This window comes from Paramormyrops kingsleyae, chromosome 21 (assembly GCF_048594095.1).
Source record: "Paramormyrops kingsleyae isolate MSU_618 chromosome 21, PKINGS_0.4, whole genome shotgun sequence".
Lineage (NCBI taxonomy): Eukaryota > Metazoa > Chordata > Actinopteri > Osteoglossiformes > Mormyridae > Paramormyrops > Paramormyrops kingsleyae.
This window is the reverse complement of record NC_132817.1, coordinates 21,329,044-21,351,873: the sequence shown is the minus strand read 5'-3', so window position 1 is coordinate 21,351,873 and position 22,830 is coordinate 21,329,044. Positions and strand designations below refer to the sequence as shown.

Below are 22,830 nucleotides of genomic sequence, written 5' to 3'. Positions count from 1 at the left end.
TGGTGTTGCGATCATCTTTATTTGGATGAATGCGTACATAAATGGACCAATCATACCAAACTTCACATAATCTGTCCAATCACACAGCTTCAGAATTCGATCATGGCAGCAAATGCTTTTTAATGTTACAGCAGACATGACAAGCTTCAGCCCCCCACCGGGAGTCCCATTGTCCCAGAATGGCTACAAAAAAATAACAGACAATCCATAGAAAATAATAAATAATACAAAAGAGCATTTCTAAACCGATAATGCATATTGTTAGCCAGTAACAAAGGGAACATAAGGTAGTGCTTTCTTACGTTTTAATTTAATACAGTAGCTTTGTATTGCCAGCAACAATTCTAGGACGTGTAATGCAACAGTCTTCCAGTGTCAGAACATTAAATACTTTCATATAAGCAAAGAACACCAAGACAATAATCCATGCAACTGTTCCCAGGACACTTCAGTCCGTCGACTACCATAAAAAAAAATATCACTACTAAAAGTTTATTATACAATGCGTGTGCCTGTTTTTCACTAAGTCTGCTTGTCGTTTATTGACGTTTAATGCGTTAGAAGTGGAAGCCTATACTTACAGTCGTGGAGTTTTCCAATGCGACGTGCGGCCCGAATAACCCGACATGCAGAAACATTTCGAGTTACGTGAGGCCGCCGGCAGAATAGTGAAACTAAATACAAACTAATTCCGAGGATGATTCTGATAACTTTGTATAATATATAAACATGGAACCCTAACTACTCAAAGCCGTTATGCTTAAGTGCTGGGCATAGTGTTGGCATCGTAATAAACTGCCAGTCTAGTTTTCCGGAGGCGTTTCAGTCTAAAGAACAGGGGACCCGGTCAGGACTTTTCGCCAAGGGTAATGGTTCTAGCGGGAGGATCCGTATCGGTAGAAGAAATGCTCATCGGGTCGGAAACCGTAGGCCGTGGCGGGACGTCCTGGTGAGATGGCCGCTTGTCCAAATCCATCGGGGCTCACGCTGGAAACAAATAACCAGACAAATCCGAATTTCAGACAAGCTTTCCTCAGATGAGATGCAGTTCTTTAAACAACCACTAGATGGCAACAAAATATCATGATACATCAAAACAATTTTACAAGAATGAGAAGTGCCTTGCCTGTGACAATGCGAAATGGTTCCAAATCTATTACATTTTTTTTAAAAACTTTTTTGCAAAAACTAACGTGTTCTCCTTCCCCAAGGGCAAATCTTCTGACAGATGTAGAAGGTAACACCCCGCTATAATGTAAAAATTAAACTTAAGACTGAACTTGGAGTCATACACTGTTGCAACCTAAAGGAGGGATTCTGATTTCACCAGGGACAAATTAAGGAGACAGAATGAAATGCCCAAGCCATGTTTGACGTTCTCAGCTGGCACCCATTCTGCAAGCCTTCCATATTTGGATTTTTCCATATTTGTCTTGCTCTTAGAGCATGGAAATGGGTTACTGAGGGGACAGCAGCACTGAGAGCTGTGACAGCTTGATGTCACGTTTAAAAGCCAGGCCTGGTCAAAGCAGCATTAGCTGTACACTCAGAGCAGAAGACCATTCAGATTTTCATGATTGGGCCGAACACCCCTTAATATACAAGCTCCTGCTCCACCTCTATGCCCTCATATTGCCCCGCGCTGTTAAACTTACTTCAACCAATCAGTTACATGGGTGGCACTCTTCCAGTACTCCATTGGTCTGGCAGAATTTGGAGCCTTTTCCTATTGGCTGACTGTTTCTGTCAGAGAACACTTGATGTTCACACAGATCTGGAAGGTTTTGGTGATGATCCATTTTACATTTAACCAGTGAAATCGTTTGGACATACCATGCTGCCTACAAGACACAGCCACCTGACCTAAACACAGTAGAAATGGTTTAGGAGCAGTCTGACCAGAGGGTGAAGGAAAACTGAGCAATGAGTGCTCAGTAGATGTGGGACCTCCTTCAGGAGAGTCGGAAAAAGCATCCCAGGAGGCCACCTCATGGAACTGCCGTAAGGAAGACAGGAGGGTCAGACAGTCCCTGGAGCAATTGCGGGTTAAGGGCCTTGCTCAAGGGTCCAATGGTAACATAACTCTGCCTACCCAGGGATTTGAACCAGCAACCTTCTGGGTCCCAACCCCACTGAACTGCCCTCTCGCAGTAACACAAACATTTTCTAAAAAATATTTTTTCTGGTCCGTGCATAATTACATATTCTATTTTATAGTGTTGATGTCTTCATAACTATTCTAAAATGTAGAGAATAGTATGGAAAAAACCTTTCTGTGGGGAGGTGTTTCCAATCTTTTGACTGGTATTGTAAGTTCAGAAAATAAACAAGGAAGATGACATTTAATACACCTACATGTCTGGCAGCGTGTTATAAAATTAAGTTACAGCACACTCCTGGACTGTGGTTTGGGCGGCAACACAAAGGGGAACTGACGACGACGTGTCAGCGTCTGCAGAAATATCCCAGGAGGAGGGTCAGAGCGCAGCCCGGCGTGTAAATAATCAGGACCAGAGGTTCGGCCTGATACCGATCACTCGCCATGACCGAAAACGCCGCTGAGCACATGGGTGAAAATCAGTGGTCGCCGGCTTGGGTCTGAGTCTGCTAGAAAGACATAAACAGATAAATAAACAGCAAAGAAGTGGGAGAAGGTCACAGGCCTGCTACAGGCCGCCCGAGACCACAACACAGCCTCTTTACAGCCTGGATGTGCCGAATAGCTCGACGAGCCGCTCGCAGCTGGCGTGCGGGCAGGCAGTGGGGCACGATCCCTCGAGGCGGGCCTGCCCTTCTATGGGCCAGAACTGGATCCCCGGGACCCAAAGGGAAGCAGAAGGGATGCTGGGAATCTGCTCTACTGCGGAGCACAAAGGGATCCAGTGTGGGGCCGGGAGCGGCAGGCCGTGGCGGCCGGGGTCCTGCTCCAAGGTGCCGAGCTCCTTAACCGCACTCTGTTATACTGCAGCGCGCCGGCTGCCTCCACAGGAAGTCGACTGGCCCCCGCTTCACCATGTCCTCTGGCTGCAGGCTTTGATCTCCCTTGCTGTCACTTCTCAAGTTACTGAGAGCACGTTTACAGTGTTAAATCAGTGGCTGCCTCCCACCCCCTCCTGATTACCCCGTCGTGTTTTTTTTTTTTTTACACCCCCCCCGGCTCCCCCCGAACCTCCTGCTTCATTTGGAGAACTTGTTATGCTGCCTTGCAGCTGTCAGAAAGCACTGTTGGGCTGACAGCCTTTCAAAGCACACATTTATCCCCCCCCTTCCAGAAATCCAGCAGACTTGAATTGCAATACTCAAAGTCACGGGACTTGATTAAGGTTAGGAGACGGAGAACAAGAGGCGAGTGTTTCCTTCCCTCATGCTTCATCATCCTCGCAGCAGGTCAATTCCAGACTTATCTCTCGCACGGGGCGGTTCAGAAGGACCAGGCCAAACCTTTGGAATGACTTGCGATTTTAAGGCATGTCTTGGATCAAGTGAATCATTTTTAAAACCAAAAGAAACATCCAACATCTAGAACTGGGATACGTCCGGTCAGCAATTTCAGTTGGACTGTTCAGAAAGAGAAAGGCACAGGACCTGAAATGTTCCGCCCTCAAAATGTTCCGCCCTTCCCCGCACATGCTCAGTACATTCCGCACACGACACACATCCAGCAGCCTGCTGTCGAAATCTCAAGTCCCCAAGTGTCCTCAACACGTAACATCAAGCCCGACTCAGGCCCAGCCAAACGAAACAGACTCAGGGAACATTAGTTAAACAGGGGTTTATCGCTTACTCAGTATGACAAATGAAGGTTGATTTGAAAAAATAATAAAACTGATATCTAGATATCGTCACAAATTACATGACGGCAAATAAATATCTTCAACAGTCATGCTCCCTGACCAGTTCAAGATAGCGGAAATGAAGATGAATTTGAAAGTGAAAAAAAAAAATCCCTGGGTCCTCTGCAGAGGAAGTGCGATCCCTCTTTACGAAAGGCGTAAACGTGCTACTCAGAGGACAGGGTGACCTCCAGGGAGACACGGATACTTCAGAGTCTGAGTCACGTCCGTGCTCTCACTGTAGCGGCATCACTGTGGGCTACAGGAGGGGTCCCCAGTGTCTTTCCACAGGTCGCGTTCCCACATCCCGCCGGCGTATTAGCGAGACGTTGCCCTCCGCGGTTCAAGTGCATTAATCACCGAGTCACTTTCCGTTTGCCGCTGATTCGATTTTAACGATAATGTGGACGGACCCCGCGCCCGGCCTGTCCCCGGGGTAGCGTCATGGGGTCGATTTAGCCCATCTCCAGGAGAAAAACCTTTTTCTAAGGCATGCGAAACGGGTGAGCAGAGTGAGCAGGAGTGGAGGAATAAGAGGAGACATTGAGGAACGGGTTTGGAGCGTTGCTGGGACTAAGGACAGGCCAATCCTGCACACAGACAAACATCCTCTAACTACGCTCCCTGGTATGGACTTCATGCCGGATAATCGTTGGTATAAGTGTCTTTAGCTACGTGGACATGCAACCCAGTATACACAAACTGACAGTGTGTGTATGGTACCCAGCCAACACTCAGTCTGAATGAATCAGTCTCTTCAGCATGTGGCAGTGACTGTTTAGGCTCGTGGGAATGAGCGTTGCAGGTGCGTCTAAATAAATCACTCACTTGTCTAAATTAATCAGTCACTCCTGAGCCATCATAGAGGGTGCAGGTGAGCGAGCTCCCCACTGAGGTTGTGCTTTTCTGAGCAGGATGCATAAAGTCTAAACAAGTCGATAAACTCATGGGCGCTGCAGTGTGTTTGTACTTATAAGTACCTTGCACGTGTGATTTGATGAGGAAAACAGCACGGAGATGATTAATTCAAGCCGTTTTGGATACGATCACTCTGTATTTGCAGGCGTCAGTGATTAACTGACACGTAGCTTTACCTGTGCAATCCAGATGAGGTCAGGTCCGAACCAAAAAAAACGTCCAGTTAAATTGAGACTAAAAACCTCAGGATTACCGACCGCTCGGCCACCACCAGGTCGAAACGCGTGATTCCTCACGGCGGACGGCAACTTCTGCAGTAGCTAGGAGTGCAAGCTTCTTAGCCTCACTCACCCAGCTCCGAAGACCTGCTGTGCGATGTCACCATTCTGGGCGTGGAAGAACTCGGGGCTAAGGGCACCATCCGAGGGGATTATCCCATCTGCACACAGGGCGAGAGAAGGCGGGATGAAGACAAGCAAAGGAGGTCACTCTTTAGCGGCTTTGAACGGCCCCCATTTTACAAAGGTGGAGATAATGATCTTCAGCAGGCATGGGTATGGACTGTAGGGAAACGTCCCTGAATACTGTGGGAGCAGCGTGTGTCTATAGGGGGGAGGGGGGTTGGGGGCTGATTTGGTCCCTACCAATGGTGAAGTCAAACCTACACACTTGAACAATAGGTTATTTTTTGCTAAACCTCAAACCTAGAAGTTCTTAAGTGTGGTTCTGGACCAGATGGTTCTCCAGGTCTTTAATCATCCATCTGCCTCAAGATTGGGCATAATTATTAGATTAAGTATTTTTAAATGCTCAAGGAGCCTGATTCCCTACCAGCCCACTTGAACCAGGTGTGCATGTCCCGTCCCCCACTATACTATCAGCTTATGAAACCCCAGTCTGTAGCATGTGCGGCACAATGAAGGTCCGCTGGGCAGGGCCCCTCACCAGCGCTGTAGAAGAGGTCGGGCCTCTCCAGGACGTCGCCGTCATCGCCGTACATGAAGGGCTCGGCCTCGTCCATCTGCCGATTCTCCACCATCTCCAGCCACTGCGAGTTGTACCAGCGGAACTTCTCACTCTGGATCTTCTTCCCCCACTCTTCATCATACTCCTACATGGGACAGCATTGACCAATGGCTCACCAGCATGCTCACATTGGGCTGGTGATAGCCAATCACTCACGATGGCCCGTGTGATGCCGACCAATCACTTTCGACTGCCCGCTGCCCACGACATTTCGCTGCATTTTCATTGCTACATTCATGCATGCTGACCTATGATAGCTTTTGGCATCTTTTTTTTTGCATCATATTTTGCGCCTCCACACTCAGGGGTGGTGAGACGCATACGGTCACTTTACATTAATTCATGCAGCAATTGAACTCAATGCTCTCCAGCGCACCCCAGTGGCAAAAGATGAGCAATGCGATGGGGATGCAGCTGGGCACCACGCCAACCCGGAAGATCCGGCATTGAGGTTCAATCCGCAGGCCACCTGATGTGGACGCTTTTGGCAGAAGGGACGTGGTCACATCTCTGCCGGTCGCATGCCAGCTCGTTTCCAATGGCGACCACCACATGCCCCACTCTCAATTTTCCCAGACCGTCGCCAACAGCAACACGGTTCGAGCCGGAGCCACGGGGGCTGGTGGGTGTGCACGGAGGGGGCGCTTCAAACGGCACATGGCTGGATGGGCAGAGTGATGGGACTCTAGCTCAGTCTGGGGGGGCTCCTAGTAACAGGAAGTGCCCGTTGACATGGCCTTTCAGGGCCGAACCGTGCTGCACCATCACCTCAGCAATGCGACCGCGAATAAAAAAATGAATTCCTCAGATGGGCTCTGTGTTGCTTGGCTGGGGAAATGTGCTCTTGTTTTCTTTCCCCGCAGCACGTGTGAGATACAGGCTACTTCTGAGCGGCAGGGCTGCTGCTGCTGATTAATCACACCAACATAGAGCAGAGCGCCGGGGGTCCCGGTGGGGCCCCTTGCACGCGGAACCCACCGAACGGCTGGCCATCGCAAGGCCCCCGGAATTGGCCCCCGGCACATTCTGTTAATTCGCAATGGTATTAAAGGCCATAGCAGCTCGCGGATGCAGCTGGAACGAAAATCTCACTTCATCTTGACAAATGGCCCAGAGCACAGCCCATAAATCACCGGTATCGGTACACTGCAGGCTTCGTGTACAGATGCGGAACGCGACAGATGAGGTTTCCCGTAGAAATTCCGGCTTAAATTCTTAAAGGTCCACGCAAGCTATCAGTAAGAGGATTCTGGGGGACTGTTCCTACCGCAAAGGCTACCTTCCTTGTGTGGCCCTGGGTGTAATTAGCAACATTTATTTATTTAATTTTTTTGCAAGCCGCACAGAACCACAAGATCATCAATAGAAAGAATGGGTCTGTTCCGTTTCCCACAATGCACGGCGCAGTTCCACAAGCTATAATCAGGTTGTGATGTGATCTGTTCAGGAGTGCCAGTGGTCTGTGCTTCGTTCTGCTGTCACTGATGAAAACCAGGCCTCCCCGCCCACTTTCATGTGGTTAGAACTTAATATGCTTACTAATAAATTCAATTAAACACTTCCCCACTCGAAGAAGGAAAGGCACTTCAGTAATTCAGAAGTAATTACAGATATCTTATGTCAACAAAGCAGTAACGTGAGAGTGAGATTTTATCACCCACCTCACCACATGTGCCCAGCTGAAGGAAGAGTTAGAAAGACAGATGTCATGAATGCTAGAAACATACACACTTGGACGGCAATTCCCTCCCCCTCTGCTCACCGCAATAATGTCCAGCGTGTTGTCACAGACCTTCCTGATCTCAGCATTCTTGTCATGCATCAGGTCGATGAGATAGGCCGGAGCCTCTGAGGCAGAGTCAAGGAGGCAGAGTCAAGGAGGCAGATTCAAGGAGCCGTTCAGCACTGACATGGCTGTCTCTCTCCGCTATACGGCAGAGGTGGAAAATTCAAGTTCAGAAAGTACAAATCCAGACCAAAATTTTGGTTTGGCTCATCAGGCACTAAACGGGCTGATCAGTGTGGAGCTTGAGCAGTAGGGAAGTGAGAAGGCAGCTCCGTGTTGGAGTTAAATAGCTTATCCTCTGTTTCACGAGTGCTGCACAGGCTCAAACAGATTAAGGCACATTTTGTTTTTGTGGCATTAACCTACGCATGCATGTCATTCTTTGACTTTTTTATTATTATTCTTTGTTACTTAAGTGAGCCTCCGATCACTGCTAACACTGAGCACTACAGTACAGCATCTCTGTATCAGAGATCTCTGTATCTTTGACGGTATTAAAAAATACCAAGGTATACCGTAATACCGTCGTACCAGCCAAGCCAATGGTCTACTCCTGCAAAAACACACTACACTCCATTTCTTCATTTTTTTGTCCAGAAAGTGCTACCAGCTGAATTTACACCAATCTTATCTGGTAAATTAAGGAATCTGCTGGGAAAGATACGGGTCTCCTTGATGATGACGTCTCGGGTGGCCTGGTGGAACACCATCTGGTAGAAGACGTAGACAATCTGACAGACAAACTCATCATCCTCCTGCTGGGCTGGAAGGAAAACAACAAAACCAGTCAGTCATTTATAAGATCAACCACTTACACGCCGCTCCACTCCTGCTCCACTCCTGCTATTCACTACACACTCACAGGACATTTTTGGCTGGTTTTCTTTTAACCATGAAATTCTCTACAAAAGCACATTACTTGTATAATTCTGTAAAGCACTAAAATATGGTGACCAAATCTAATTTACAATTATTTTAAATTCTTCAATAAATGAAAAACTCAGATTTCAAATATATCATACTTAAGCAGTTACTTAAGTAAACTGAATATCAAGTCAACAAAAGTCAATTTTAAATCAGATGCATATAGCTTTAAAACTGCTAATTTCAAAGCAGTTCACTTAGCTGCTGTCAGATTATATATATTTTAAAAAATCTATAAAAATTCAAAGCAGTTCTTTTCCATGAAGGAAAGTTCCTTGACATTCACAAGTGCTCTTTAAAATAATAATAATAATAATGATGATGATCATGATGATGATGATAGCCTTTATTTAAACTGCTGCAGTTGTAATCTCTCCGTGTGGGAACGGTCATGTGGTCAGGCGCATGAAGAAGGCTATTCCCCACCGCAGAGAAATAAAAGAGTGCTTTCAAACCACGCCGTGATGTCACAGCACGGCCCTGGAGATACGTGCCCGTCAGGAACAGCCACTCTCTTTGATTTAGAGAAACAAGCAGACTGTAATCATCGGGATGGGCGACGGTGCCGCACAAACGCGCCTGAACCTAGCCGGTGGTTTTGTGCATGCGGCCCGCTCGGGGAGTGGACGAAGGAACTGGGGGATGCTTTGGAAGGCTGAAAGGTCACGCCTCTTGGTGACTGACAATTCAGGCTACACTGCCTTCCTGCCATTTTTCTGTGGTCTGGCACTGATTCTTTAAAGAAGGCTTTATAAAAATAATAATAATAATAATAATAATCATCATCATCACAATGTCCCTTAATGTGTAATTTCTGCAAACCAATAATCTGTTTAGGATCTATTGCAGGAATAGGTTGTCCTCATGTGTGCGGCTTGTGCACTTTACTGTTTCCCAAAATATGTCATGACTGATTCTCTATCTCAGTACAGGGTTATAAGGGGAGCATGAGCTCAGGAATGACAGGGAGCCATCGGATAGAAGATGGATGAACGGATTCCCCCATGCGTCCTAATCAGGCCCCAGTACAGGAGTTCCAAGCACGTCATGGTTGGTCTTTACCGTTGAGCAGCTCGATCAAGGCCGGGATGATTCCTGACTTGGCAAACATGGCGGCACAGGAGTCATCCATGGAGATGGTGCCAATCATGATCACCACCTCTAGGATGAGGTCATCCTCTGCAGAGCCTGATGGGAGACGGCAGACAGCTCAGGTGGGGGGGGAGATGGTCAACACTGTGCTGATTGTACCTTCACAGAAAGGCCCAGAGGAGCTACCTGGCTTGAGGTGGTCCTTCAGAAAGGGCACCAGGTTGTACTCCCTCAGCACCAGCTCCCAGTCCAGGTCCGGGATGGTCAGGTTAGCCAACGTGCCCAGGCACTCGATCACAAACTCCTCATCCTCATCGCCACTAATCTGGGCGGCCAGATCCCCCACATAGTCCTAGAGAACATGACCCGTCAGCACAGAGTCCGCCACTTCCTGTTTGGTACACCCACAATGCATTGCATGTGGAGGACACGAGGGGTGTTTCTCAATACCAAGAACGCAAAGACCATACTTGTGGTCTAGGCAAGAGCAGTCTCTCTAAGTTGCCTCCCAAGCATGAACTTGGGATGCAGTGAATCATGGGATTGATCTCTTTTAGTGAGGATGCAACCGATGTATCTTTGATATTTGGGGCAAGAATGACATCCGGAGATTTTTTACCATCCTCTGTACTTCTGTTCTTAGTATTGGAACTAATCTTCAGCAAAGGAAGATGATGTCAAATGTGAGAACACGTGAGAACAAGTATGCATATTGAGAAACACCAATTTCAGACGCCCAAACAGCCTAAAATTTCCCCTTGGTGAAGTTATACTCACAATGAATAAGTCTTTGGGTGGGTCATCATGTTGGGATATATTCCTGATCATCTTCATCAGAAGAGGATCCTTCAGTTTCAAGGCCCTTTTCATCAGCATCTTCAGGCCGTTACCTTAAACCCAGAGCAGAGTGGTTTATATGACCCCAAAGACCCTTGGCTGCCCGCTGGGCAGAGGCCGGCCAGACCGGGGCACGGTACCTTCACAGATGATCTGCGAGTTCCTCTTGTTGGCCGCGATGTTAATGCAGAAGGAAATGAGCTCAGCATCCAAGCGCTCCTCGCCATGCTCAAAAAGCATCTTCATCAGCTGTCAAGACGAAACCAGCTCCATTTACACCTCACAGAGTCGGCGGCCACAAATCGGGAGCAAGAATACACGCCGATTACAGATAAACGAAGCATTAGAGGTTTGGTCTTAAAGCCCCATTTAAGTACATATCTGGCATCACATTGAAATTCCAGTGTCACAAAAAAAAAATTTAGAACCGTTCTGTTGAAGGAGGTTGCGAGCATACACGTTTGTCACCGAATCTTTTGAAAAGTATCCTATCAAGAAGTCATTCGCAAAAAAAATTAAACACGAACATGGTTTTAGCACCACAAAGGTTATTGATTGTATTTAGAAATACATTTTGAACAGTGGGTTAAACCCTATTTTGTGCAGCTAGTTTCATCCTCTCTGGTGCCATACTACTTATAGCACTCTTCCTCTTATTTGAGATGGAGTTAATGACAGAGAAAGTGACAGCCAGATTGCAGTTTGCACAGGATTCGACAAAGGTGCGGCGCCATCGGCTGAAATTTAAATCAGTGGCGTTTAAATGCAAGCGCAGCGAGTGCCGGGCTGCTACCTACAGTGAGGCCGGGCAATCAGGAAACCAGGCGGGGAGCGTGGGCCAGGAACAGCACCACCGGAGCCCTAAACACGATCTGCCGTCAACGTCGGCTGATTTAACATTAAACAGGAAGGCATTAAAGAGCAGGGCGCACTGTGAAGAGGCAGCAGTGTGCAATCAAACAAGTCCCACATTGAGTATCGGGTACCGGGGTCCCGGGCCTGAAATCACGCCGTCTAGACTCTCTGGCACCTGACTTTTCTTATTTACCAGCAGATGGAGGCCCAGCCCCCTCGCACTGCCCCCCCCCCCCCAAACATCTTAGAGTGATTACGGTGGGACCTTTGTCCAGAGCAGGAATGTCTCTCTATGACCAGTGCCTCCTGGCAGCAACCCCCCCCCCCACCACCACCAAAGCCTGAACTGCCTGTTTCAGAGTGCGAGACTACAAGGGTGGTGATAGGGAAGGGGGAGGGGGGGCAGCAGGGGGCATCGTGAGGTGAAGGCCGGCAATTAAGACCTTTGTCAAAGGGGGGAGGCAGATAAAAACCATGGGTGGAGATGGGAGGGACAGACACAGGGGCGGATGGAGGAAGAACCGGAGACGGGAAGACCTATCCATAGGAACATTCTTGTCTGGTGTCCCCGTGAGTGACATCATCTCTCAGCTGTGCATGCCCATTGGCTGAATCATTAACGTAAACTCAGGGAATCTGAACGGCATTTTCACCTAATTAAACAGGACATGCATTTAGAGGATCTCAACAATAAAGAATGCAGTTTCCCTGAAACAAACAGAGGGACCCCCCTTGCCTGACTATTTTATTGAGGCCGAGGCAGCCAGGAATAAAATACACTGCCAAAGTGCCGACCAGCATTGCAGAAGTGCCTCCTTATGGACAAGGAGTCATTAGCCATCAGATGTTACTGTAATTGGCATGCGTCCATATCCACAACATCATCGCTCTGTTATTCATTTAATGAGCAAAACGTGACCCAGAGAACGGAACGTGTCTGGTTTCGGGGATGTTGTGCTTAATTGCCTGGCATACAGTGAATTTTACAGCGTGATCTTTAGGCGTACTTGTGGAATGCAGTCGGTGTAGGCAAACATGGACTTGAAGCGGTCGTCGACGCTGATGTGGTACAGGATGCACATGGCTATCTGCTTCTGGCTCTCATTGACTGGAAGAACAAAACACATAACAAATCTGTCAGTGCGGAAGAAAAGGCTGTACGACACAAAACAAGCAATAAAAAACTTACCCTCTACCCTAATTTCCCTAAACTGTTCCTTGTTTAAATCTCTCTTCAAAACAAAGTTTTTTTTATTAACAGGAGGAGAATCTGACTTTGTGTGAGGGTTTTAGTACCGAATGCTGAATTCATGACTGTTTCAATGTTATAAACATCCAACAGAAAGGCACATCGTAACTCAGATTTAACCAACAGTAAGGCCCGATTTGGGTACAGCTGCCCATGTGAAAAGGAACTGAGCCAGTCCGGGGCGCAACATAATAACGGTATGCCGTAACGAGGAACAAATCTCAAAAACAAACCTCGAATAAACCTGCTAACCAATTAAAGCCGCCAGCTAGCGCGCTGATATGAGGGCAAAGAGCCATCCGTTACGTAACAGCTTATTTAAAAAGACGAGATGCTGTTAACGACAACTGAGATGCTCGTGGATGTATTATCACACGGGGTTATTGGAAACAGATGTGTGAGGGTTAGGGGGCAGGGAGGGCACATTGGTTTAATTGGGAAAACAGGAGGAAGCATAAATTTTAGTGCCATTAATGAGTTCAAACGGCGCTGTAGCGTCCACGCCGGGCCCTGCCGGCTGCACATGTGCTTCTCGTTAGCGCCGGCGGTACATCTGACCCACATTATTGACTCACTTCACCGGTAGGAAAAATCGATGATTCTTTATGGTCTGAAGAGGATCCTATTAAAGTCAGAAAACACTACTGGGGCCAGCGCAAAGAAAATACATACTATCAGGAACCTGGGGGACTCTAAAACCCGATCAGTGACGAGACATCTGACGCCGTTAAAAATCTTAAACGGCGACAAGGCGCGGGTGAAATAGCTACGATCCGAGCGGCAATAAATCAGCCGAAGCAGGCATCACCCAGCTCCTGTGTCCTGCAAGCTCTTCTGTTTGGTGCAAAGCCCTGATCCGTTAACACACTTTGTCAAAAGCTTCATCGGTAGAGCGCCCCCTGGTGGGCACTGATAGTGGATGTTCGCGGTCTGACTGACCCTGAAACTGAAATGCGGGCGACCGCCAGGGCATGACCTCATCAAGCAAGCTATTTGCGGCCCGCGCTGTCGATAAGGCCGCGACTGTGTCAGAAACGGTAATTGGAACGCAAACAGACATATGCCGACTATCAGCTCCAGATTGGGATCGGGAGCGGGTTGGGCAGGCGCTCAATTAAGTCATTAATAGCGGCACGTGGGAAGAAGCAGGTCAAAGAGTCACTCGGGGGGCCCAGGAATTCAAGTGATCGAGGAAAAAAATTACTTACGATTTAAATTGTTATTTTTAGCATATGCGTAATATTAATGATAGCAGACATCTAAGCCCTGGAGGAGGTATTAAAGTCAAATCAATCCCGTGAATCCAAACAGAGACTAGACAACTGCCCCGGTCACGCGCTGCATTTCTCGAGGAGGAAATGGCCTGACAAACGGCTGTCGTGACCCGGTGCGTGTCCGGAGTCTGACTCCGCGTTCAAGTGGCTACACCTGCGGGGGCATTTTATGGGACGATTTTACCCCCTTTTGTACTAGCTGTGTAAATACCGCGCCGAAATTTCAACGGGAATTATCTTGCGGGATTGGATTACATGACGTCTCATGACTTTTAACGCAGAGTCCCTGTTTACTGACATGCTCGAATTTCAGTCATGGTGACTTTTCATTGACGTCCCTGTAAACTTCCCTCAGGGAGATTGAAAAAAAAATCCTGCAATACTTTACGGAGCATTTTAAGTCACACATCTGCACTTTAATTACTTAAGTGTGAAAAAACGCAAGGACATGTAACACTGGAGGTTCCTCTGCCAAATGTCTGTTGTTTTGTGCAACTAAACATTTTTAACAATTTGATATCATTCTGTCATGTATTGCGACTTGCTATTTTTATCAATTTTCATGAAGGCTCTTGTTTTTTCTGGACAGCGGCAGAGTTTCTGGAGTCAGATGCGCTCCTGATTTTTTTTTTGCCAAATAACTGCTAGGAATGAAAAATGAGCAAATTGCTGATACGAGTCTGTGAGGAAACATCCAGATTGCTGGTGGAGCTTTACTGCTGTCAGGGAAGGATGAGTCCCATGAGAATCACACTCTTACTGAAGTCTTCAAAGATGATACAAACCATCATTCCACTTACTCCCTCTAATACATAATTTAAAATATCTACGTAAATGTAAGCAACCATATATTCTAACAAGAAAAACAACAAGTTCTTGTTTTCATACTTGATGTACAATGTATTACACCGCCAGTACACCGCCCCTTCATGCCCTCCTCTCCCGCGAGCCCCCAAATCCATCGCACCCTCATAACTTTCAGGATAAAGGATTCTGACAGAGGCTGATTTTCCCAGCCACGCGGCAAAGAAAACACATTAGGAATCAGTGTCACCCCACAGACTGAAAACCAGCCTAAACGCTTGAGGTCCACCATTTCCCTGTTACACACATTTCATTTTTTGTTTTCTCATCTTCACATGCAACCCGGCTCACATTACTGGCCAAGACTGTCACCAAGAAAAAACAGCATAGAGGAAAATACCAACATTCATAACAAGAACATTTGCTCTATTAATATTTAAGATAAAACTTTAATAGCTTGGCACGTTAAATGCCATATTTTATCAGGACCAGTCTTATGAGACTGAAGCACACAGAGGTTTCCCTTGGATCAGATCAATCCAGTAAATTCAGCATCTGGACGCTTACACATCTCGCAACTTGGAATATGACTCAGGTACAGTACTGAGTATCAGATCCAGAAAACCCCTCAGTCCATTTCCTCAACCACTAAGCATCTACGATCCAGCTGATTTTATGGAGTGATCCGTGCCAAGATGCCTTAGGGAGTCCGTGTGCTCCTTGGCCATTCCTCATGGACAGCACCCCACACGGTGCTTGGGGAGAGCTCTCGTGGGACAGGACCTACCCAGCAGGTTGGTGAGCTTGGGCAGCAGGCCCACTTGGACCATCTTGCTGCGCAGGACGGTGTCGAAGGACAGGTTGAGCAGCAGCCGCAGGGTGACATTCAGCAGGTCCTCCTGATCGCAGGGGACCAGCCTGGACAGCTTCTCCACCGTGTCGATCTCAGCCTGCCCATGACAGGGAACTCACGTCAACCATGTATGGCTTGCATTTTTCACAGGATAAGGTCAACCTTCATGATCCAAGTGCAGGTATGATGTCCTTCAACACAGCATTCAAAACCAACACAAGACAGTTATGTGCATCCTCTGCTTCTACTACGTCTTAGTGGGATATTAGCAATTACATCCAAAAACAACAAATGTCTTCATTCCTAAACAAATGACAAACACAATGCTGCAGTGAGCAAAGAATATAATGTTACAATTCCTATTAAGAGTACAAGCCAAGTCATGATTTACTGTAACTACAACCAGTGTCAAATGAAAATATATTACTCTTAACATCCATTACTGTTACTGGCTGACCACTTGAAAGAACAGATGGTAAAATAACTAAGCCAATTTATCATATTGTTTTAGGATTTCTAATGATATACTTTATATGAGCTCAATTCTTTCAATGAAGAGCAACCTCTGTGGACCAAATAGTCGATAGATCTTCCCTTCAGCGAGTGACATCTCGAAATCGGCTGGCCCTTAAGCCCGACACGTCTCTGTACACGGGCTGTGTAAGGACACGGGGGGGAGATCACAGTAAGCTTTTAGTCGGACTTAGAAATATGCTGAAGGATGGTGAGGATACGCAAAGGGCCGTGCCCAGACAAGCTGTTAGGTCCTAAAGGCATCAGAGGCTCAGCCCAGATTTCTGCTGTACGCAAAGAACACACTTGTGTTCTTTCTATCTTGCCTCCCAAGAAGAAACTTGGGATGTAATGAGTTATGGAACTATTCTTAGTTAGCAAGGATTCAACTGATGCATCCTTGATATTTGGGGCTGGGGAAGAATGGCACCCAGGGATTTTTTCTTCTGTTCTTGAGTATTGGAACCACACTGTCAAATGAGTGTGCGAGAACACAAGAACGATCAAGTATGCATATTGAAAAACATCCCCAATCTCTCCAAGGTTCACCATACCGAATTCTCTCTCTCTGTGAAGTTATGTGGATCATAGCACTATGAAGGTTTTGGGAAATGTAGCCCTTGACTAGAACTGCAGGGATGTAAGGATTTCTGAACTCATTTGGATTCCTCTGGGACTTCAGTCCCAAAAGCCCCAGGCTCATGACACGTTTGCCGGGCCAAACGTGCCGGATAAACAGCTTAAGCTCGGTCCGAGACGCTCCATCCAGACGTGCCGCAGGGCCATAGGCAACAAGCCGTCCCCAAAATCCCAGCACAGCCATGCTTCCAGGAACTCGACAACGAAGGTGCCGGAATGTTATTGTTGGCGAGCGATTCCCCTTTCGGTCACAAAAAGGACGGCAGGGCGTTCAGAAGAGAGATTGACAGTAATTCCTGGTGACACCATGGAATTCCAGAGCGGTTCAGAAGCGATTAAAACATCGTTAACGGGGTGAGCGTAGCTCAGGACGGCCAGCAAGGTGATGAACACACATGGGTCTCCTGGAAATGACAGAGACATACTGCACTAGAGGGCTTTACCATGTCATTTTTATTCTCCAGGTAGATGCTGAGCTTCTTGAGGAAGGAGACCACCAGGACCAGCAGATCCGTGTTCTCCCTATCCAGGGTCTTCACCAGCATGTGGACAATGTTCTTGTTCCTCATCTTCAGCTCCGTCCGCGGGTCCTCCGACAAGTTAAGCAGCAAGTACAGAGCCACTGCGAGTACAGAAAGGTGGAGACCAATGAAGACCCAAAACACCTATCCAGAGAACCCGACTTCAGGGATTTGCTTGATCCTTGGATCTTACTAAGGGCAAGGTTCCCAACAACTAAATCAACCACAAGCACCTTGTTCTCTCAGCAGATTGACGACACACCTCACTAGACTGCCCCCACCCTCAAGAATGCATAACCTTCATTCTTACAGACACATAAACCTAATCAGGGATACATCAATGACGTATTTCTCCAATTAGGAAACAAATTCACTCACTCCATAAGTCCAGCTGCACTTGGCTGCATGTAATCTGCAGTATGAGACCTAAGAGGCCATGGAAACCTCATCAGTGTCAACTACACGAATACAAAGTAAAAATGTGAATAAAAGCACCTCGTAACAGCTGCTCCTGTTTCACCAGCAGCCCTTGATACTTCTTAAAGGCCTTCTCATGTTCCTTCTTGAGGGTGTGGTTGTCAGAATCATCGTCACGTAAGAAGTGTTAAGTTGTAATTCAATTTAATGCATTCAGATTAACATCGTCTATGGTTTATAGAGCATTTTGGGGTTTCATTACAAAGTCTTTATTATTATGCTTGATTACAGAGTGGGGGTGGCATGGTGGTGCAGTGGTTAGCACTGTTGCCTCACACCTCTGTGACCTGGGTTCGAGTCTCCGCTTGGGTCACATGTGTGTGGAGTTTGCATGTTCTCCCCGTGTCATCGTGGGGCTTCCTCCAGGTACTCCAGCTTCCCCCCCACAGTCCAAAGACATGCTGAGGCTAATTGGAGTTGCTAAATTGCCCTTAGGTGTGCATGTGCATGTGCATGTGTAAGTGTGTGAGTGTGCCCTGTGATGGGCTGTCCCCCCATCCAGGGTTGTTCCCTGCCTCGTGCCCATTGCTTCCGTTTAGGCTCCGGATCCCCCGCGACCCAGTAGGATAAGCGGGTTGGACAATGGATGGATGGATTACATAGTGGTCTTGACACTGACCACAAATCATAGCAGCATGGATTTTTGATGTGGATGTGGATTGGCCACACTGTGTCACATGACACTTCCTCCAGGGTAGCCAAAAGGATATAAGCTTTCTTCTTCCGCTGCAGCTCATCCTGCCACAGGTCATATCGCTTTAACTCGTGCTCAACGATATTCATGCAGAGGGCTCCGATCTTGTAGTGGGTGATTATGCCGTGGAACTGGGAGAAGCTGAAAAAACAAGACGACAAGAGTCACCCCAATAAACCCCATTTATGGATCTAATTTTAACCATTCAGACTGAATTCCTCCGAAATATGGAAATCTGGACCTCTGGCTGTAATAATCTTCTGCTTATGTAATATAAACCCAGCACTGCAGTCAAGGAGACAAGCATTTGGTTTGTGGACTAAAGCAAACTGTTTTCTGCTGTTGTGAAGGTACAAATCCAACAACGGTGCCAGTTGGACATTCTTGCACGCTTGAAGTAATCCTCAAGCTTTGTCAGTGTAGCTGGGAACCGGGTTCAGATCCAGCTGAAAATTTTCCTGCTTCAACTTATAACAACCGGCAAGCTGAATCAAAATATTATGTGGCCTGAATTCCTTAATATGTATATGGGTTACAGACCGCATTGGCTTATCGGGAGATGAAATGAAGACGAAACAGCATGATTAAAGCATCAATTGAAAAGAAAAAGTCATATTTGTAACAGAAAAGGGCATGTAATGCATTATAAAATCATACTTAATTTCTATTAACCAGTTTTTTTTAATCAAGTCAGCCAGTAAACACTACTTAAGTGGCATACGACTGACAAAATGAAATAACATTAAGGACAGCTCATGCTTCAGTGTAATGCAAACAGAGCTGCTGACAGTCTGTAGCAAGACTTTGTACACATTGAAATATAATTTTTTTTTGTTAATTTAAGGAGGTCATTGATTAATTGTGCAAGTTACTTTTAACAAGCCATTAGATAACGATCGGGTGCGGGGGGGGAGCAGACAGTTCTGCCTAAAAACCTCTACCTTGAAAAGCAGAAGAAGATGTAGATGATGGTGGTGGCCAGATCCACGCTTTGCTTCCAGTCTTCTCGAAGGACACGGGCCAGGGCGCCAAGAGCCGTTTCTGACAAGCAACAGACATAGAAATGCAATGGAGAGTAGAACCCCGGCCTCTGTGTGGAACTCGGGCCCTGAGGGGCTTTACGGTCATCAGACGTAGATCTGCTCTTATGCGACTGTCAAATGTGCTATAAATGCATTAATGTGAACTGAACAAAAAGCATGCATTACATTCTCTCCTACAATTAATCAAATTCTTATTAGAGAAAATAATTCTTCTGTCACTTCAGTTATTGAAACCACCACAAGAGGGGTTCCCAACCCCCTGGTCTGTGGCTGGCATTCCGACGGGCTGCAGAACGCTGGGGGTTTAAGCAGAGGCGTTGGTTAATTTCCAAAAATAAACTATATATTTTAAATTTTTAATGACCCCCTTACATTTCCCCATTCTGTTCACATCTGAAAAAAAAGCAAATGGTTACCAGGAGTTCCGATCTTCCACCCTTCCTCCCACTGTATTCCCAATTTATAATTTCTCACAAAAAAATTTCCACATGCACACTTTTATGATCATGAGAACTGACTCCCGCCCCCACACCCCCAGGGTGGCAAAATCTCTCTGTTTATCACAACCTAATGTTGATGGGTATGGCTTTCCCATTCTAGGAAATTTTTGTATGATACACACCGGTCCACAGACATCAAAAGGTTGGGAATCCCTAACGTACAGTGTTCACTCAAAAAACCAACCCAGCACTCACAGGACTCATACATGCAGAGGCTACAAGCCTGCTTCATAAACAGAGTACTGGACAGCTATCAAAGACAAAATAATCCTCTCACACACTGAGACTGACCTCTCTGTGAAGTTTAATTCAATCGGCCAGCTAGACAGAACCTATTTACATGTCCTCCTGAGGTCCAGCCATTCATCTCTGTCCCCTGTAGAGGACATTATGTTTTTGCTCATATCTCTCATACTGTACATGCCACTCTGTAAGTTTCTTACAGAGGACAGTTAGAGCTTTAAGATGACGTTACAAGTTTGCAGATGTGACCTTGCCAACTTCCTCTTCCTGTCAAATCAAAATTTTTTAATTAATATTGGTTTTTTTCTCCCCTAGAAGAGGCTACCTACAGTACAACAAAACACAAGGATGCCTACCATTGTGAAGCAGCTCTTTAAGATTGTCGGGGTTGCGAGCCAGCTGGAGAATTAGCGTGGAGCCCCTCACTTTCTCAGGCACATCCTCGTAGAGCAGCTCCACATAGTCATCGATATTGTTGATGTTGGCTTCTTCATCGATCTGAAACCATCAGGCCCCCGGCTGAGTAACGCCTCAACCTTCTTAACAGAATCCTTCTTTAAAGTCCACATGCACCTCTTACCTCCATTCCCTCAAAAGGGGTGAGATCTCTAGGCTTAACTGACCTCTTCTCCCTTTTTTCTGCAGGAGAAAAACAAATGAAAAACAGAGAGTGGGCAGACCTCCTTAAAATCGGTTCTGGGATTCTTTGAGATTGCATGCAGTCGCTCAGCTGATGCATTCGCCTGAGGTGACATGCAGAGTTTTACCCATTTATAAATGGATATAATGCTGTAGGAGATCTGATTAACTGCAAAAGCAGGGCCCACAGTGGTGCCTAAACCAGCGAAGTTCACATTAACAGCCCATGTCCTTAACCACCACTGCGCCTGCTGGCCATAAAAGATATGACATCTTGTATTCCGCATACAGACACCCTCTGGGTTACGTTGGTCCATATTATGATATTTCATTTTTACGCTGGGTATGATTATTCAGTTAATGACGTGAGATGTTCAACACTTTATTATAAAATAGGCGCTGTATTCCTGATTTTACCCAACAGTAGGCTAATGTAAGTGTTCTACGCATGTTTTGTAAGGTAGGCAAGGCTATGATGTTTGTTAGGTTAGGTGTACTGTATTAAAATGCATTTTCACCTTACGATACGTTTATCGGAACATAAGCCCATCATAACCAGGGGAGTGTCTGTACTTAATATATGCAGTCATGTTTAAAACGATGACTTTGCCTGATACTGCTAGCTTGGTTGTACCATTGTGCTATAATGAGAGGATTATGATGGTACAGGGTCACCCGCTGGGGTAATTCAGTAGGTATCCCTCCAGTGCACAGCACCAGCCAGGACCTACCCTTCCCGTTAGACTTCCTGCGATTCTGCAGGTAGAACAGCAGCTGCTCCACCTCTGGCAGCTTGGAGGGGTGTATGAGTGTGCATTCTTCCACCACCTTCCGGGCCAGGGAGGCGATGTCCGTATTGGAGTTCAGGCTCTTCAGCCGAATTCTGCACAGGCAAAAAGATTTACATTTTATTCATTTATCTGATGCTTATATCCTACACAACGTACGGCTGAGATAAGGGTTAGAATTCATGTGCGCTCCCTGGGATGTGAACCTACAACAATCTTTTTAAATAGTTTATTTTTAACATACGTAAAGGTGATGCAACAGACAAAAGCTGATTTTCTTACATTTTCTGGCACTCCTTCCGTTCGCCATGCATACGGTCTCCCATTTCTCCCAAAATGTTTGCTTCGACTTCATACTGCACGACAAGAGCTTTTTCTGTGGGGTGGACATCTATGCTCTTTGCCTTGACTTTCCTAGACAGACAAGCAGTTACATCAAGGCATGACTAGTCCGTTAAGGCACCAATCACAACATGCACTGTACATGTTTTTAAATGTTACTGTTCAAAACAAACACTTCGCATTTTCGAATTATTATGGAAAAAAATGAAATATTCATCTTATTCATTAATTATACTAAGCGAATTTATATATGAATGAATCTTATTACGTAACAATTCAAAGGTATTAGCAGATTATGGTGGCTAAAATTACCTGGCCTCTAGCCAATTCTATACTACTGAATGGTGAGCTAGTCTTCCAGCTAACTTAAAATAATCACAAAATGGTAAAAATGTAAACTGACATTTTTCAACGCAAAAGAACAGATATCTATTGGGTAGCTACTGTTAAAAGTAAAATAAAGCAGACAGCTAACGCTTAATCACTGTATGTTAATGCTGGTCTCCACCCAGAAAATGACAGACCCCAGCGGATGGACCTTTACAGTGACCCTTTAATGGTAAATTAAAACCCAAGCGGGAGAAAAATCACACATCGCACTGCAGACGACACGAACATAACGATAAAAGACAAAAAACCGTATCTTTATAGATTATTAATAGCCAGAAGATACCAAACGCTGCCCGGTTACTGTCTGATGCCGCTAGCTAGCCACATTAGCACAATAACACAGCTACCTCTGCAAATACCGCGCATCCTCCGACTGCATGGCGTCTTGAGCTAAGAAACAGCCGGCTAACCGAGGATTTTCGTACGTCGCTTTATTTACAGTATATGTTATTTGTGGAGGATAACGCTTTTCATATCATCTCATGAATGCATTTGCTGTGGCGCTGTCATCCCAGCACACAGCGGAGGGTCACTAACAGCTGTGCGCTGAGGAAAGATGCTCCAGCGACACCTAGAGGCCAGGAGGAAAC

The 22,830-nt window shown here is 46.3% G+C and overlaps 1 protein-coding gene across 1 annotated transcript; it reads right to left on the bottom strand.

Moving 5' to 3' along the window:
- On the bottom strand, nt 1–22,801 carry LOC111841013 (kinesin-associated protein 3-like). The gene is made up of 20 exons (XM_023806428.1): nt 22,588–22,801; nt 21,791–21,922; nt 21,452–21,603; nt 20,662–20,720; nt 20,438–20,579; nt 19,237–19,336; nt 18,312–18,436; nt 17,620–17,718; nt 17,047–17,225; nt 15,386–15,548; nt 12,279–12,379; nt 10,557–10,665; nt 10,357–10,469; nt 9,766–9,931; nt 9,550–9,675; nt 8,228–8,326; nt 7,540–7,625; nt 5,697–5,862; nt 5,103–5,190; nt 1–987 (listed from the first exon to the last, which is right to left on the bottom strand). Exons 1-20 carry the CDS (start codon nt 22,617–22,619, stop codon nt 876–878), a joined length of 2,349 nt encoding a protein of 782 aa, XP_023662196.1. The 5' UTR covers nt 22,620–22,801; the 3' UTR covers nt 1–875.
- Nucleotides 22,802–22,830: the final 29 nt, after the last annotated feature.

Bases quoted from the DNA above. Each gene is read 5' to 3' on its own strand.
- LOC111841013 (XM_023806428.1), bottom strand. From the start codon at position 22,619: ATGCAGTCGGAGGATGCGCGGTATTTGCAGAG. The intron at 18,437-19,236 runs GTAGAGGTTTTT...TTGTTTTTTCAG, and splicing joins ATCTTCTTCTGCTTTTCAAG to CTTCTCCCAGTTCCACGGCA. The intron at 10,666-12,278 runs GTACGCCTAAAG...TCGTCTTGACAG, and splicing joins ACACCGACTGCATTCCACAA to CTGATGAAGATGCTTTTTGA.